Source organism: Cygnus atratus, chromosome 7 (genome assembly GCF_013377495.2).
Source record: "Cygnus atratus isolate AKBS03 ecotype Queensland, Australia chromosome 7, CAtr_DNAZoo_HiC_assembly, whole genome shotgun sequence".
In the NCBI taxonomy this organism is placed as follows: domain Eukaryota; kingdom Metazoa; phylum Chordata; class Aves; order Anseriformes; family Anatidae; genus Cygnus; species Cygnus atratus.
This window is the reverse complement of record NC_066368.1, coordinates 16,991,728-17,008,638: the sequence shown is the minus strand read 5'-3', so window position 1 is coordinate 17,008,638 and position 16,911 is coordinate 16,991,728. Positions and strand designations below refer to the sequence as shown.

General features: G+C 35.0%; 1 protein-coding gene across 5 annotated transcripts in view; it reads left to right on the top strand.

Moving 5' to 3' along the window:
• The window catches only part of MYOF (myoferlin), a 69,587-nt gene that overhangs the window by 41,701 nt on the left and 10,975 nt on the right, over positions 1-16,911 (top strand). For 3 of the 5 annotated variants that reach the window (XM_035556885.2, XM_035556799.2, XM_035556973.2), the window contains 15 exons: positions 674-805; positions 2,210-2,373; positions 4,010-4,124; positions 4,250-4,355; positions 5,584-5,726; positions 5,865-6,038; positions 7,143-7,254; positions 8,814-8,891; positions 10,231-10,412; positions 10,518-10,676; positions 10,833-10,931; positions 11,241-11,402; positions 11,920-12,085; positions 12,674-12,750; positions 16,384-16,395. In XM_035556885.2, coding sequence (XP_035412778.1) covers positions 674-805; positions 2,210-2,373; positions 4,010-4,124; positions 4,250-4,355; positions 5,584-5,726; positions 5,865-6,038; positions 7,143-7,254; positions 8,814-8,891; positions 10,231-10,412; positions 10,518-10,676; positions 10,833-10,931; positions 11,241-11,402; positions 11,920-12,085; positions 12,674-12,750; positions 16,384-16,395 — 1,881 coding nt within the window. The remainder of the gene's footprint in view (positions 1-673; positions 806-2,209; positions 2,374-4,009; positions 4,125-4,249; positions 4,356-5,583; positions 5,727-5,864; positions 6,039-7,142; positions 7,255-8,813; positions 8,892-10,230; positions 10,413-10,517; positions 10,677-10,832; positions 10,932-11,240; positions 11,403-11,919; positions 12,086-12,673; positions 12,751-16,383; positions 16,396-16,911) is intronic. The other 2 variants (XM_050711932.1, XM_050711931.1) reach the window with 1 other exon arrangement.

The following is a 16,911-nucleotide window of genomic DNA, read 5'->3' as shown; positions in this document are numbered from 1 at the left end:
AGTTCCATACACCTATTGAAAGTTTTGTATGTTTTTCTGCATGTACTGTAGAGCATGTCTACACTCAGAAGTTCCTTGGTACATCTCTCTGCATTAAGTCTTATTCTTGAATAGGAGTGCCTTTCTCCAGTTAATTGATACTGTTTCTAAGTGGTATGAGCTTGACCAGAAAAAAGGCAATCTGACTGTGGAACAATAGCATTTAGAGTTTGTTAATGTACTACTAGTTACACTGCAGATAAGTCCATATTTTAATGATCTCATGCAGGACCCTTAATCACGTGTGTTATGATGCACTGCTTCTAAGTTTGGTGAACCATTCTGACTACCTGCTGCATTTCTAGACTCTCCTGACAAAAAAAAACTAAAATTTCAAGTTGCCATCCCAATTAGAAAACTCATTACTGGATGAAACTTGGGAGAGGATATACAGGAACAGGGATGATACTAACGGTTACTGTGTTTGGTTTTCACATGTCCCGGGGAGGTACCGTTTAAAGAATGTCTTCTTCCTGAACCATTTTATTAGCTCCTTTTGAGGAGATGCAGTACAGGAAGAGATCAGTAAATCATGTATTATTACTCATATTTCTGTGTTATTGTACATATTTTACTGAAAGCTACAATACCTGCATAACATAACAAAGTGTAACCTTGTGTGTGTGTGTGCCAGTACCCACAGGACAAGACGAAAGATGTCAAAATGCCTGTGGAGTTGCGAATTAACATTTGGCTTGGGCTGAGTGCAGTTGAAAAGAAGTTCAATAGCTTTGCAGAGGGAACGTTCAGTGTTTTTGCAGAAATGGTATGTCTGTCATTGCTTTCTTACATGAAACTTGGATATGAACTTCTGGAATCCAGTGAAATTGGAGCTCTTCTGAAATTGTTTTGCGTGCTTGGCAGAAAGGGAGAGTAGGATTTATTATCCTGAAAAAAGCACTGAAACAAGTAGACCACATTAAAGGCAATTAATGATCAAGGTCATTGTGCCTACCAGGTGAACTTCAGTAGAACAGATTCTGAACTGGTTAATCAGGTTAAAATCTGGATAACTCTGGTGATTTCAAAATGCTTATTTTAGATTGGTATCAGTGTAATTAAGATTGAGATCTAGAACATAATGTTTTGGCATGCGAATAACTTTCTATATTAATTACTTCAATTCTCTACAAATGATACACGGATACAAGTGTTTTGTTTGTGTTTTTTTTTAATAATGGTTCTTTTGTAGGAGCAGAAAATTTATCAAAAGTTGACTGTTACATGAAAAACTGGTCAAATGCAGTAGATTTTGCTGACAAAAGACCGTATCATAACAAGTCAATGGTAAAAGCTAACAAAAATTGGAATAAAAATACTTGAAGCAGTCTCACATATAATACATATTTTCTATGATAATAAGCCGTAAGCATCTATTCTCTGCCTCATTGCCTAATGGCACATGTAATCTATATCAGTTGATGAAACAAGGCGTTTTTACAGAGGCTTGTGCCACCATTACACCTATACTTAAAATACTTAGTAGTTCTATAGTAAGTAATTTACAATAGGCAATGGATTTTCAAAGCCATTTTTTATTAAGTGTAGGGGTTTAAGAGGCTATGTAATACCGCTTTTTTTCCTCTTAATACAGCAATCCAAAATTTTTGTAGTGATAAAAGCAGAAAACTCAAGACCATCAAAAACTAGGAATAATACCATTAGCAGAAAGGGAAATATGCTACATAAACTGTGCTGACATCGGAATTGTTCCCCCAGTAACTTCCGTAATAAGACTGACCGTTATTTTCAGTTTGGCATGTTACAAAAGAAGAGGGTATAAATAGGAGGAGGTTTGAGATGTAAAAGAATGAGAGGGTCGTACATTTAGGGAATGGAAGAAACTTTTGTTTGAATAATGTAAAAGAATTAACAAGCCTTTAGTTTGGGGGGAGTTTGACTGTAGCTGTAGAGATGCATTAAATTGAAAAGATGGTGTAGTTTAGCAAGGGAATCATTGTAAGACAACATAGGAGAAAATCAAAGGAGGAAATTAATGAAGGTAGTGCAGGGAAACGTGGGAAGGAAATACTTCATTTCAGAGAAAGAAAATATATAGTAGAATGTTTCAATTGTAACACATGTAACGTGATGTAATACATCTTTTTTTTTCCTTCTAAAATCTCTTTGTCGTTCCTAAAGTACTGTTTTATTCTTTATTCTCAAACAGTATGAAAATCAGGCTCTTCTTTTTGGAAAGTGGGGTACCTCAGGACTTGTTGGTCGCCACAAGTTTTCTGATGTCACAGGAAAAATCAAATTGAAAAGAGAATATTTTCTACCCCCAAAGGGCTGGGACTGGGAAGGAGAATGGATGGTTGATCCTGAAAGAAGGTCAGATTCTTTTAATTTTATACAAGCAGGAATAAAGGAGTTGACCACAGAGTGTAGAGGAAAACATCCCCTCTCTGTTTTCTTCACTGGGAGATTTTTAAGCTGAACTTTTTAGGACAGCAAAAGCCAGCATATAGTCAGAGCCATGTAATAACTCTAAAGATACTATAATGTTTTAAAAAAGTAAATCATATGACAAAAAGAATGAATCTACTTCCTAGGAACCAGGTTACATTTTAAAAGTATTCACGTGATAATAGGCATATTGCTTTTATATTCCCAGTGTCTCAGGGCCCCATCTTTAAAATAATGGATAATATTTTTCTTTGCCTAGAAAGCTGTTGTGAGGATCACTTGTGTGAGGTTCTCATGTCCTGCTGAGAAGGTATCAGATAAGACCCTTAGGTAGATTGATCTTCCATAGATAGAAACTTAACTCAGACATCTGGTATAAATCTGAGGCCAATGTATCAACGCTATTATAGTATTTGCATGGTTGTTCACGTACAATAGATGATTTTTTGTGTTTATTTCGCTAAATGTTGCAAAGGTCCATGGCCCTTATTAAACAACAAGTCGCAAGTGATTTCTCAGAGTGACTTAAGGCAGGGGTTATTTTCAGAGCCCAAGGCTGTGGTGCCATATGACTCTTCCTCTCCTGGCAGATCTCATTCATGAGGTCTCTGTCCTCCCCAGCTACAGCAGATTCAGTCTTGCTCAGTCAGAAGTTTTCAATGCCTAAATTGCGCCTGTTCAGCCATTTGCACTGCCACACTTTAAAGTGGACTGGGTAAACAAGTTGTCTAAAAAACAAAAGCCAGCCTCCAAAAAGATGCTTTTTTCTTAAAATGAAAGGTTCACTCCATTTTTAATTCTTGTTCTGATGGTAAGGAATACACGGGACAGCTGTTACAGGAACACTCTGCAGGAAAATGTGTGCTATTTGATCCACTTTAAAATCACGTGCGTTTGTAGGTATGGATGTATTTATTTTCATGTTATTTCAGTGAATAGTCCGAGATGAATAAAAGCAATAGCACATTTTCTCAAATAATTGGAAGGAAACTACTGTTAAAATGCTCAAGTATGTTTATGCTTCATACCTGTTTTTATTGGGCAATAATCTGCATGGCCTTATTTGAACAGCAGATGGCATTTCAGAACGTATTTTAGTGCTTTCTGAATCCCAGTTAATCACAAGTGGAAACAAAGACTATTTTGTGTAAATTAATGTTCTCTCATTTATTTTACTTGCAAGTTAGAAAAGTATTAGCCAATGGATTACTCACCTTGTCAATAGTAGAAAGAGGATAAAATTAATAACACTGCCCAATTTTAGTGCGTACTTACATAAAAATTAGAAATGCATGTAGCTGTCATGCAGTTTGTTTTTCCCTGCATTTAAATGTATGATGCATTTACTTTTTCCCAGAAGTGTTCAAAACAGATCCTGAATACTACAGCAGTTAAACACTCCTGCTAGTTGCTCATGAGTAGCATTCCTCCTATTGCTATATAAACAGACCTCAGCAAAGATGGACAATCCAGAATTCCAGAATATACATTGTTTCTATATATTCTTTGTAGCTTGCTTAAATATTTTTGTTGTAATACTGTATTTACTTTGAGCTTGCAGTTTGTTGACTGAAGCTGATGCTGGTCATACTGAGTTTACTGACGAAGTGTATGAAAATGAGAGTCGCTATCCTGGAGGGGAATGGAAAGCAGCCGAAGAGAATTACACAGATGTGGTGAGATTTATAAATTAATACTTTTCACTGAAAAAGAAGGTTTAAGAGAAGGAGTTCTATGATTTGCTACACAGTGTATTTCATCTATTAAAGCACAGAACTGTTGTCTTTTATCTATATAAAAGAATGGAGAAAAGGCTCCACCACCACATGAGTTCACATGTCCTCTTGGATGGATGTGGGAAGATGATGCTTGGAAATCAGATTTAAATCGAGCAGTGGATGAGCATGGTAAGATTTACTGTTCATATGCTATGTAATGTATTTGTAAGTGTCTACTAGAGAGCGTATCATATAATCTAAGAAGCTGTACACTGGTTTTGACTGCAGCAGCAGATGAGAGTTTTGAGTCAAAAGCTGTGAAAAATTAAGCAAGTAAAAAGGCTAATGTGAACAATGGTCTACTGACATGAGAGGTTCCACATTGGAAAGCTGGATGTATAAACACTGTACTTGGAAATAGAACCTATCCCCGTTTGAAAGAAGTTTCATGGTTTTGCTATGACTTCTACATGCTTGTTACTTACACTAAATAAAACTGTTACCAACTTAGGAAATTGCAATGTAAACAACCTCATAAGACCATAACTTGGATTCTACAGCAACAGGAAAAAGCAGTCTATCCTTCATAGCAAACTATTTAGAGGATTTTTATTTATCGAAGAGTACTCATGGAACTGGAACCTCTGATAGAGTTCTGCAGCAACATTTTAGTAAGAGATCAATCTCAGTAAAAATCAGAGTCCTAGATACCTGGCAATTGAATTCTAACATGCAGAGCCAAAATAAAGTAACAGTTTCACCAATTCTTACATATTTATGATCAGAGTTCAAATTGTTGTTTATTTAAAAGCCAAGCTGCTGGAGTTGCAAGAGCACATAAAATGCCATCTGTTGGAGAAGATCATTCTCTAGCTATTGGGCATTTAAGGTTTCAGTATTATAGAAGCACAGAATGGCTTAGGTTGGAAGGGACCGTAAAGACCACCCAGTTCCACCCCCCCCCGCCATGGGTGGGGACACTAGGCTGCCCAAAGCCCCACCCAGCCTGACCTTGAACGCTGCCAGGGATGAGGCACCCATGACGTCTCTGGGCAGCCTGTTCCAGTACCTCACTGCTCTCATTGTGAAGATTTTCTTCCTAATGTCTCATATAACCTTACCCTCTTTTTTTCAGGGACTGTAATAATAGGACAAGACTTTAAACTAAGAGTCCCTCCCCCATGTTTCCTGTGGTCCCCCTTTAAGTACTGGAAGGCTGCTATAAAGTCACCCTTGAGCCTTCTCTTATCTAGGCTAAACAATCCCAACTCTCTCAGCCTGTCTTCACAGGACATATCAAATAGCTCTTTGTGACTAAATCTTCACCCTCTGAAGTTAAACTACCACTCATGCTTTTCTTATTTGCATCTTGAATGTGTTTCTAGAAATATAGTAACTATTCAATTCTTTTTTTTAGGATGGGAATATGGAATTACTATTCCTCCAGACTCTAAACCGAAGTCATGGGTTGCTGCAGAGAAAATGTATCATACACACCGACGACGAAGACTGGTGCGGAAGCGTAAGAGGGATCCAGCTCAAGCAGTAACAACAGGAAGGGTAAGCAGAAAAGAGATGCAATCACAGATTGTATTTCTTGCACATTGCAATAGTGTCTGCCAGAGCAATTCCCCCCCCCCCTTTTTTTTTAATGATATTTATACAATACTGTGGATAACAGGGATTTACATCTCCCAGGGGGTGCCATCATATGAAGATCAAGAAGGATGGGAATATGCTTCCTTGATTGGCTGGAAATTTCACTGGAAACAACGCAGTTCTGACACTTTCCGTCGAAGACGATGGAGACGAAAAATGGCTCCCTCAGAGACACACGGTGCAGCAGCTATCTTTAAACTCGAAGGTGCTTTGGTAAGGAACACAATGTTAATAAAGTCTTTAAAAGGTCAATCTGTTAATTTTCAGTAGATAAGCAATTAAATACCAATAACAATTTAATCCGCTATTTTAGTCCCTGAATCATACATTGATATATAACTGGGGAACCAATGCAGTTTATATTATTTATATTTTTTAAAGTCTGAAACAGAGCACTGAAATAACTACTGAGGCTTTTGAATAACACGTTTATTACTTGATTCTTCAAATTATAAATTATTTTTATTATTGTATTATGTGAGACTTCGATCAAAAGGCAAAATGACTAGATGTGCCTTGTGTAAGTAAAGTGAAAAGATGGCTCAAGCTTTCCCTGCACATAATTTAAGTGTATTTGCATGTATAAATGACCAAGCACAAGGAAAAAAATAAAGTATAGGACAAATCAGAATATTGTGAGTCATATTTCATCAAAATATAAATATACCTCAAGTTTCCAGGTTAACACAGCTTCATAGGTAAGCTCTATTTACCAAGATACAAATTGGAGTGAATAACAGTAAGGCACAGCCTTAGAAGAGAAGGCTCGTTTGTTTTTTCTGAGCTGATGATTTGAGTATAGCATTAATAAAAGTTTGCTTTTTTTTTCCTTAGCATGTTTCTCTTTTTTGCACCAAATGTCAACCTGTGATTCATTGATAGTATTTTCTTTCTCCACTTACTTTGGTGCCACAGAGTTTAAAAATTTCCGTTTCTCTTTTGACTACAGTGTCAAAGTGGCTATCCTATTGCTAGGGTAGCCTTAGAGAACTTCTCTGCAACAGGGCAGTGCAGAAAGACCTACAACCTCTCCTACAGTAAGAGCTGAGAGGTAGCTAGTGTGTCTCCAGCAATAAGACATTCTGGCAAGGAGGGTGAACTGACTGGATCTGATTTCTGCACAGCTTCAGTGGCAACAAGAAATTACCTTTGCATGAGTAAACATCTTTTACAGTACATTTACTCAGGAAGGTAAATTTCTCTTTATCCTGGAGGAAAGACTGAAACCTGTATATTCTCACATACAGTCCACTTTTATGAAGTGCTTTCTGCATTTGTAAGCATGCAGTGACTTTTTTTTTCTTTACATAATTTTAGGGAGCAGACACTAGTACTGATGATGGTGAAGGGAAAAGTTCAGAGAAAACCAAGGAGTCAGCTATGAAAGTGTTTGGTGCCAATACGCCACTTGTTTCTTGCTACTTTGACAGTAAGTTCTTAATAATTCCTTTCTTATAAATCAATTCTGCCTCTTTTCAGTCTCAAACAGGATTGTGATTCTTTGTGTTTTACATCAAGGTTTATACACCTCATGCAATAATTACCATCCAATTTTTGATCAGGCTCTGTTTAGCTTACTAACAAAAAATCCAGTTGGTAATTTCAATATGTAAGTCTTCAGTTCATATTATTATATAAATGATAATATATTTTATATTATATAATATTATATATTATATACAGCTCATATTTAAATATAACAAATGGAATAAGGTAATGTTATGTGGATCAAGTAATCTCAGTTTTTTCAATGCCACTCAGACATTAGTAAAACCTCTATGGGGCAGGAATTCTAAAGCTAAACATTGCAACAGCTTAATTTTAAGCTCTATTAAAAGATGCAATTTTAGCAATAGGATCCTTCCATAACAATGCAGGGAGCTAAGCCAGCAAAGACAATATATGCACAGTTAATCTTCTGCTGGTGTAGCTCACTTAATCAGCTAACTCCAGGGTCAGACCAATGCCTGACCCAGCGTAAGCAGGAAGACCACATAGGTCAGTCAGCAAAGTGAACAGAACAGTAACTTTGTCCTGCTCGATTGGCTAAAAATGCCTTGGAATCCCCATGATAGGATTCACAGAAGTGGGAACACTGAGGTGGGAGCCACCAGTGTTAGGAACAGAGGCCAATCCAATGCTTCTCCTAAGACTCAAAATCCTTTTTGAGGATCTCTAACTGGAACATTGGTGTTTGTTTAGTAACTACAGGACTTGATCTCTCTTCTGGGAACAGGTGCCCAGATTCTTGTCTTCCAGTAGCTGAGGAAGTAATCTTGCTGTTTCTTTCAAGTAATGATCACAATAGGAGGAAAATAGCCTCTTTTCCTGCGAAAGTTCAAGGATTTCAGCTCATTGTGGATGGAGTGGGTCATTTTTTTCCAAAGGTCTGAAAGGGTTAGAGATGACATCCTCAGAGAAAATCTGTAGTAACATAGCCATACGTTGTCCTGGGTCAGGACCTCCCTCATGTCCTCATTTTGAGCTATTCCACTGTGCCTGCAACAATTTTATTTGTTTATTTATTTTTAATCTTTTAGTCAGAGAGGGATGCAATTAGAATAATTTTCTAGAGCTAATAGCAAAAAGTGTGAAACCCTAGGTCCCTGCAAGTGCTGTAGTGAATACTTATATTATGTACTGGAATGCCCAGTTCTTATTGGTGTTTGGAGGAGCTAGACTATCACTGTTTCAAACAAGAATTTTTGAGTAAAAGGAGTTTTAGATGATCATTCACTAAAAAAGCCTAAATAGCGTTAGTATGTTTTTTCTTCATTTCTGCTTTAAGTTGTTATGGTTAACCAAATTTTCACAGGTGCTAGTGCGTTGGTACTAATACACTTATCACTAGCAAAGAAAAGCAGAAGTTACAACAGTGCTTGTGCTTTAGTTAAGAAAATGTTTAAAGTGTTTGTATATCTTTCAGAAAAGATGTCCGTGTAATGCATTTGAACCTTTTATTTATTTATTTATTTATTTTTGATACAGGAGTATATATTTACCACCTTCGCTGTTATGTCTATCAGGCAAGAAATCTCATGGCTTTAGACAAAGACAGTTTTTCAGGTATGGAAAAATCCCACTAGTGGTGCAAAAAACACTTTGCAATGAACTATTAATTTGATTTACTTATAGAGTATCTTACATCTGTAAGTTCTGTGCATAGGTCCCAATTACTGAAACTATGCCAGGAAAGACGACTCAACTTCATTATGTATGAACCAAATCTAGTTTGTACTGCCCCAGATGCTGCCAAGAAAATAAGTGGTCTGAATGTGCAGCACCTAGTGCTGCCAATGGAATTCTCAGTGAGGGAATGGGAATTCATTGAGGTCTGAATTGCCCATGACCAATCCCTTTCCCCATGCTTTAGCTTCTCCTTCTAACTAAAGCATACATGCTGTTTCTAAACTGTCCTGAAGAAAGTTTGTACAAAGCAAGGATGAAGAAAGCTGTGTGGCTGTTATGTCAGCAACTTCCTGTCAGTGTCCAGTATTTTATATTAATTAATTACTGAGATGAATGTTTAGAATACAAAGAACAATACAAAGAGAAGATAATAAATGCTTCTAATTTATGTATGTAGAATTCAAGATGGGTACTTTAGATTTAGCCCACAGATAAACCAAGACGGCTGTGTTTTATTTTCCTCTAAAACTAGTTTGAAGAGTTAGCCAAATTTTATAACATTCTGGTCAGGTACCTAGCCAGAAGCTGTTGAAAATAATCTGAAGATAATCTTTAAATTAACCTCTGATTCATAGTAATTGAAATTTGTACAGGAACTGTTAATAATAAGATGCTTTCTGCAGAACTCCTGATGATTTAAAGACTTGCCAAACAGTGGACCAAGATCACTTTAATCATTCAGCTGTTTCATAGGAAAAGGTTGATATAAATAAGCATGTTTGAAATCAAAGCCTGATCTCAGCGATAGAGCCTGGGAGAATGTGATTTGCCACTAACGAGTCAGAACTGAAAAGATCTCCTTGTATTATTTATGGGTCAATACAGTTGTATATCAATGAATACAACAAGATAAGCTTCTACAGACCATGTTTAAGAGGAGCTTCATATAGTTAATGTTTCATTTTAGTTTTCAAGTTCACTTTGTGATTTGCAAGGTATTTTAATGACTTGTATAAAGGAAGCTATTTAGTAATCAAGTAGAATTTGCTCTACTAAATGCGAATGATGTATACAGTGGGCTTTTTTATATAGAATGGCTTATAAAACTGGTAATGACAGAAGAGAAGAAAAATAAGGTATATAAAATATATATATAAAATATATAAAAAAAAAAAATAAGGAACTGTATTTGATAATTGTGCTTGTGTGGCTTACAACTTCATAAGGTTGTGGTTGTCTGTAACTATATACTTTCAATCTTTGTATAATATTTCAGATCCGTATGCTCATGTTTCTTTCCTCCATCAAAGCAAAACAACTGAGATCATTCATTCAACTCTAAATCCTACATGGGACCAAACTCTCATATTTAATGAAATTGAGATCTATGGTGACCCACGGACAGTAGCTGAGAATCCACCTAATGCTGTTATTGAACTGTTTGACAGTGACCAAGTGGTACGTAAAAGCTTTTTATGTTGATTGTATTTATTATTATTGTTGTTGTTCTTATCATATTTGACAGTAACATTAATGGCTATAATTACTATTTTTTGATTGCAGGGTAAAGATGAGTTCCTTGGAAGAAGTGTTTGTTGTCCCCTGGTGAAGTTGATCCCAGAAGAGGATGTCACACCAAAACTGCTCTGGTATCCCGTAATAAATAATGGCAAAGCTAGCGGAGACATTCTTTTTGCTGCAGAACTTATTTTGAGGGACAAGGTATGTACTTCTTATTATATTATGTATGTATATATAGAATCATCATATATATATATATATTCTTTCACAGTGAGTTATAATATGAAGAATTGTCTTGCAAGATATTTCATTTAAAGAAGGGGAGAGAAAATAGTACTTATATGTGTGTCTTAACAGGGCGGCACCAACCTTCCAATTCTTCCATCGCAAAGAGCACCAAAGCTTTACATGGTACCTCAAGGAATCAGACCAGTAGTTCAACTCACTGCTGTTGAGGTATTGTTTAATATTAAAGTAACAAGTGCAGTCATCTCATCTTCTAGATAGCAACTTTGTTTGCATCGAGGGGAAAAGAAAATCATAATGAGAACTATATGTGGGACTGTTTTCTAAAAGCATTTTTGAGTTTGATTTTTTTTCCATTAGCTTTCCTAGTAAAACAACCTTGAAATATTTTGCCAGTCACCCTTTATTACTGAAAAGACTTCATTTCTTCTTTCCTACTTTTTGAGCATCTTTTTGAGTATCATTCTAAGCATATTGATCTCTCTCTCTGTCTTACTTACATTGAATTTTATTTTACAGATTCTGGCTTGGGGGCTGCGGAACATGAAAAACTACCAATTGGCACCTGTTATGTCGCCTAGTCTCATTGTGGAATGTGGGGGTGAAATGGTGGAATCTGTGGTGATCAAAAATCTCAAAAAGACACCGAATTTTCCATCTTCTGTTCTCTTCATGAAAGTTGTACGTTGCTAAAAACTATATACCAGCTATCTATAGCAAAAACAGTTACACCATACTTTTAAAGGTGAAGGATTTGTTTATGTGAGCACGAACAGAAAAACTTGCGTGTCCTTTTTTGACTTAATATAAGCAAGGCACTGAGTGTGACTGATAGTGTAAATGTGTCCGTACATATGTTGAAAGGTTTTATGGTCTTATATGCTCCAGTGCAGTGTATAGATATATTTATTTGAGAAGACACCAATTTACCTGTATGTGTGTGGCTACTTTCCTACTGCTAGGATGGGAGCTGTGTAAGATTCAAGAATACTAAAAATTTATAGTAACTAAAAGTATTCTTACTTACTGACTTTTATTTAATCATAATATGAGGTTAGAAATTTAATTTACCATATGCCCATAGAACATAATAGTTTAATATTAAATAAATGTAGTAACAGCTCTAATTTAGGAGATTTTTTTTTGTTCATTTTCCTTCTGTCTGCATTATAAACAAAATCTAACCTTTCACTTTTAGCTTTTGCCAAAAGAGGAGTTGTACAGCCCATCTCTTGTTATTAAAGTAATAGACCACAGACCATTCGGACGGAAGCCTATTGTGGGACAGTGTACTATTGATTTACTGGAAAGTTTTCGCTGTGACCCCTACAGTACTAAAGAAGACATTGCACCACAAATGAAAGGTAAATAGATGGAATGTGAAGTTATGCTTCTTATGAGATGCTAGAATAACCAACCTTTGGTGTTTACTCTGCATACTGTACTGAATAGCCATCTCACATTGAGTATTTACTTGAAGATAGTGTGATCTGAAAGAAAAAAATACATATAACTCAGTAAGTAGTGCAATATACCTCTGAGGTAGTGTAAGAGTGCAAAGGAAAGTCCACTGTCAGAATGAGAATACTGGATCCTGAAGTTCTGCTTTAGTATGAGCTTAACTACTTGGAGATTACCACTGCTCTGATTACCAAAGAAACAATTCCAGCAAGAACGCTCTGAATGTGAAGCTGAGATAATCCACTGTATTTTTTCCAAAATTTACTTTTTGTAATTCTATATATTTGAGAAATGTTTGTGCATCCTGAACAGAAATATACTGTATATCTATTTTTAGCAGAACATGGCAATTGACTTCTTTAGAGGTCCAAGCATGTAGGCAGTGAATTGTTTTGCATCTTATGTAACTGGATTTCAAATTCTATGGAAATGTTCAGTAAGGTAATTTTTTTCCTACATTGTGTTGCCTTAATAAAATCTTTGGCTTACAGTTAGTCTACTCTCTGCTGCACCACGCCAGGATACGGTAATTGAAATGGAAGATGCACAACCACTGCTAGCAGCCCAGGTAATGCTTGAAATTTGATGCTTGATTTTCTTCAAATCTGTGATTTCTGAGAAACTATCTAGACAACAAAATGGTCAGAAATGAAGCAAACTTTCTTTGTGACAGGAAAGCAACGGAAATACATTAATTATTTTTACTTCTTTTTTCAAATAGTAAACATCAAGCTATAGCTTTTTGTGCAAGATAAAGTTCACCCAGTAGCTTAGGAATGAATTCATGCAGTAGCTACGGAAAGGATATGATAGAACATTGCCCACTTGTCCACTGGTGATGCAGTCTAATCTCTCAGTCTGGTCCCACACAGACTGAACAGCTTTAAATAGAGCTGGCAGTAGGTTAATGCTTTGGTCGGTACAGAATCAAAGCCATGTTACCCCAAACCTAGAGCTGTTCATTTTTTTTCCACAGTCATGGCTTTCCCTTTCTTACCATATAGTCATCCAAAGCTTTTAACACTGAAACAATTTTTTCCTGTGCTAACACCTCTTTTCTTTCCTGTTCTGTTGTGCCTTGTGAATCTCTCTACACTACTGCTCTGATTCTTTCAGGACCACCACAGTACAGTCTTACTTTACAGGTAAAAAAAAAAATAATTCCACCTGCAGAATTTTGCTGTTGAATTGAAACCTGATTGAAGGCAAATTCCAGACAATATATTTTAAAGGATTTTTTTCAGTAATTTTAGGACTGTACAATGTTAGAAGGTGTTTTCATAAGTTTCTGATAGCTTGTTACTGTAAAGGAAGCTTTAAGCTTATACCCCTTAATATATTAATTTTGTAGGCTCTTAATCCACAACTTTGATTTTTCAAAAAGACAGACTTTTTAATTTAATCATTACAGAGGTTCCGAAGTAAATACTACTGAATTTAACTTTTAAACTCTCACTGCTGTTGTAACATTACTGATTGCATTGTTCTTCCTTTACTTCTTCCTCGCTATTTTAATGTCATGGTATTCAGACTATAATTAAAGTCTCATAGAACATTTTCTTATATTTACTTTCCTCATACATGGAAAGTATCGTGAATATTTAATTTATAACAGTAGCAAAAAAGAATTCTGTAATTTTCATCTGAATTAGGCCTTCTGTTCTAATATAAAAACTTTATAGATGGTACAGATGGTAGAGATTTCCTTTAAAAATTTTAAGAAAAAAGATTTAAGTAAAAAACTTAGCACTTTGAACCCAGTGGTAATACTGCTATGAATTTTAATACCTGATTTAATCTATGATAGGGAAATTTTTAAATGCTACTCTAAGGTGAAACAATTTCTTTTAGAGTTTGACATCATTCAACCCAAATATAGTGTAAAACTAGACACAGTGGTAACATGCATATAAGAGAAGGATACAATATTTGAAACAATCCAGGTTGAAATAAATAAGGAAGGCGTAAGTGATACGCAGACAATACCCTAAGGACAATACAAAAGGGCAAAATTTCATCAATTACATTCCAATTTCCAGTGTTTAAGCAGTATGTCAACAGCACTCAGCAAAATGGCTTCTCCAACCACAGTGCATGTATGTATGTACAGAGCTAATGCATGGACCAGAATGGGGGCAGATGGGGAAAGAATGATAACGGGATGTAGCCTTGAGGCTGAGCTTCTCTTAGCAATCATTCCATAGAGAGATTTTGGAGGAAATGACGCTTATAAATCTAGTAGGATTAATTACAAATTAAGGTATCCTTCTTTGGAAAGTCATAAATATCATACTATGTCTGTATGGTATTTCTGAACTATTAAAACATGTTTTTTTCTATTGCCTTATTTGGAATCTATGTACTAAAAGCACCAAAATTAACTGGAATAATTGAGCCACATTATTTAAGCTTTGTTCAAAAGTCAGCTTTGTGGAGAATAAAATCTACAGGAAAAAAAATTTGAACCCTAACTATGGTACTATGGTAGGGATCCACTATATCTCTTTTTTTTTTTCTCCATAAATTTAAGATGTTCAAAAAGCTAATAGTACCTCAAAAATTGCACATATAACAATCCATAGTGAAGTCAATGGATAGATTTTTAAAAGAACAGTAATTGGTACATAGTTATTACCACGTGAATATTTCACTCCAAAATCTCAAACTTATCATCATGGCTTTCACTCCCCATTCTATGAGCACATCCTGCTTACCAGTTTTAGGAGCAATAGTATCCAAATACAGAAGACTCATTATGTGTTTGGGGAATTTTTAAAGATGGCCTGAAGGTTCTGGTTTAGTCTTTTTTCCTAACCTCTTCTTCCCAGAGCTGCCAAGTGCATTATTTGAAGAGGCATTTGAAGGTGTATTGGGGGGAGGGGGGGAAGGAAGGGGAGTAACAAAAGGAACAAAACCACAAAATGCCTAATTCCAACTCCTTAAGTATTATGCTCTAATGAATGACTCACAGATCTACACAATTATATTTTGTGAAAAGGCTCTAATTGGGAGTTCAAACAATTATTGTACAGTTATGCAATCTACCTTTCAGGTTGTCAACATTATAAAACACCATTTAAACGAAGTCAAATTTAAATATGGCAAAGAATTTAATTCCTGAATTTTGCCTGTAAATTTTGCAAATCAGTAATGGTACAACTTCTAAGAATAAATCACTCTAATTGCCTGTACAAAAACCATCTGTGTCACGTTAACCTGAAAAAAAAAAATGTATTTCTGTTTTGAAGTTAGAAGAGATTACTAAATGTAGCAGGCTTGAATATCCCTGCAAGATAATTATTTTCAGAATAAAAATGGAAGTAATTGAATATGATACATCAGAATGATGTCCTGACCTATTGATATATTTGGCTTGTACTCATAAAATGTCTTGCATATTCTGCTTTGCATAAAAAAAATTATGGATTATGCCTTTAAATTAAAATACAATGGACAAAATGTAAACACTAGCACAAATTATGCTAGCTTATTAGAGCTTACAAATGGGATGCATGATTCTTACTCTTAATGGAATATCTGATCATAATTGCAGTATCTGTGATTTAACAGGTGAAGCATTTTGGATTGTGCAGATTGCTATTGCACTTACACTGATAAATCTGTAGGCACATGTACTGATTGTTGCTGTACTTTATATTCACATTTTTTTTCAGACTCTTGAAATTCTATAGCCTGTAAACAACTAAAAAGTGATAACACAAAGGAAAAATGCTCTTTTTTCAGTGAATTATTCTATAAAGAAGTAGATACTCAAAAGGTGCAAAAATCACTTCATTTATGTATATGAACTTTGGAAAAGAATAAAGTCAGTTTTGTAAGTGCTCTGATAAAAATGTATGTATCTATATGTGTGTATATATATGGAGCACATATACGTATATCTGTTCCACATATATATGTGTATATATATATATATATATATGTATATGTGTATATATATATATATATAGTTTTAACATCCAGGCCATAATGACAGCAGCAAAAAAAAAATATATATATACTGTGTCTAAATATCCCTAAAAAGTTATAAATTATTGACATTAGTTACTTTAAATGCAAAATTGTATACAAAAAAGCAAAGCTTTCAGAGTTCATTTAATTTATTCAATTCTACAAAACATGTCCTTATCATTGTTCCTATTTTGTTCTTTTTTTTATATAAATTGATCCTCATGAGCAGCTAACAGAAAAGGTAATGTATACTATATTTTAAAATCTACAAAATGCTTTCTTGTAAATGAGAACTTCAATTGAAAATCAATATATCAATATTACTTCCTAAATGTTAATCATTAAGATGAGAACAGGAATCTTTGACAGTATTTGACATTAAATATACCATCAACTTGTAAAATGGTAAATTTAGGAAAAATATGTAAGACTGAAATAATAACCCCTAGACAGTCAAAAAAAAAAAATTACATGCAATGATCTGTAATTTGTATAGTAGTTTAAGAATTTCTTTAAATCCAAACAGTCAAAGATTACACGGCGAAAGAATACTATTACCAATTAGAGTATGTTGTCAGGGGCAAATGGTTCTACTATGTTAATCCCTGAGGAAAAATATAGAAAATAGTACTCTATTGAAAAAAAAAAAAAAGTGATATCAGTTTTAAATAAATAAGTAAAGATAGGAAAAAAAGCCACAGGAATACAGTTTTAGTGGAATGTGTAGATTGTACATGTACATGTAGCGGTTGCATGA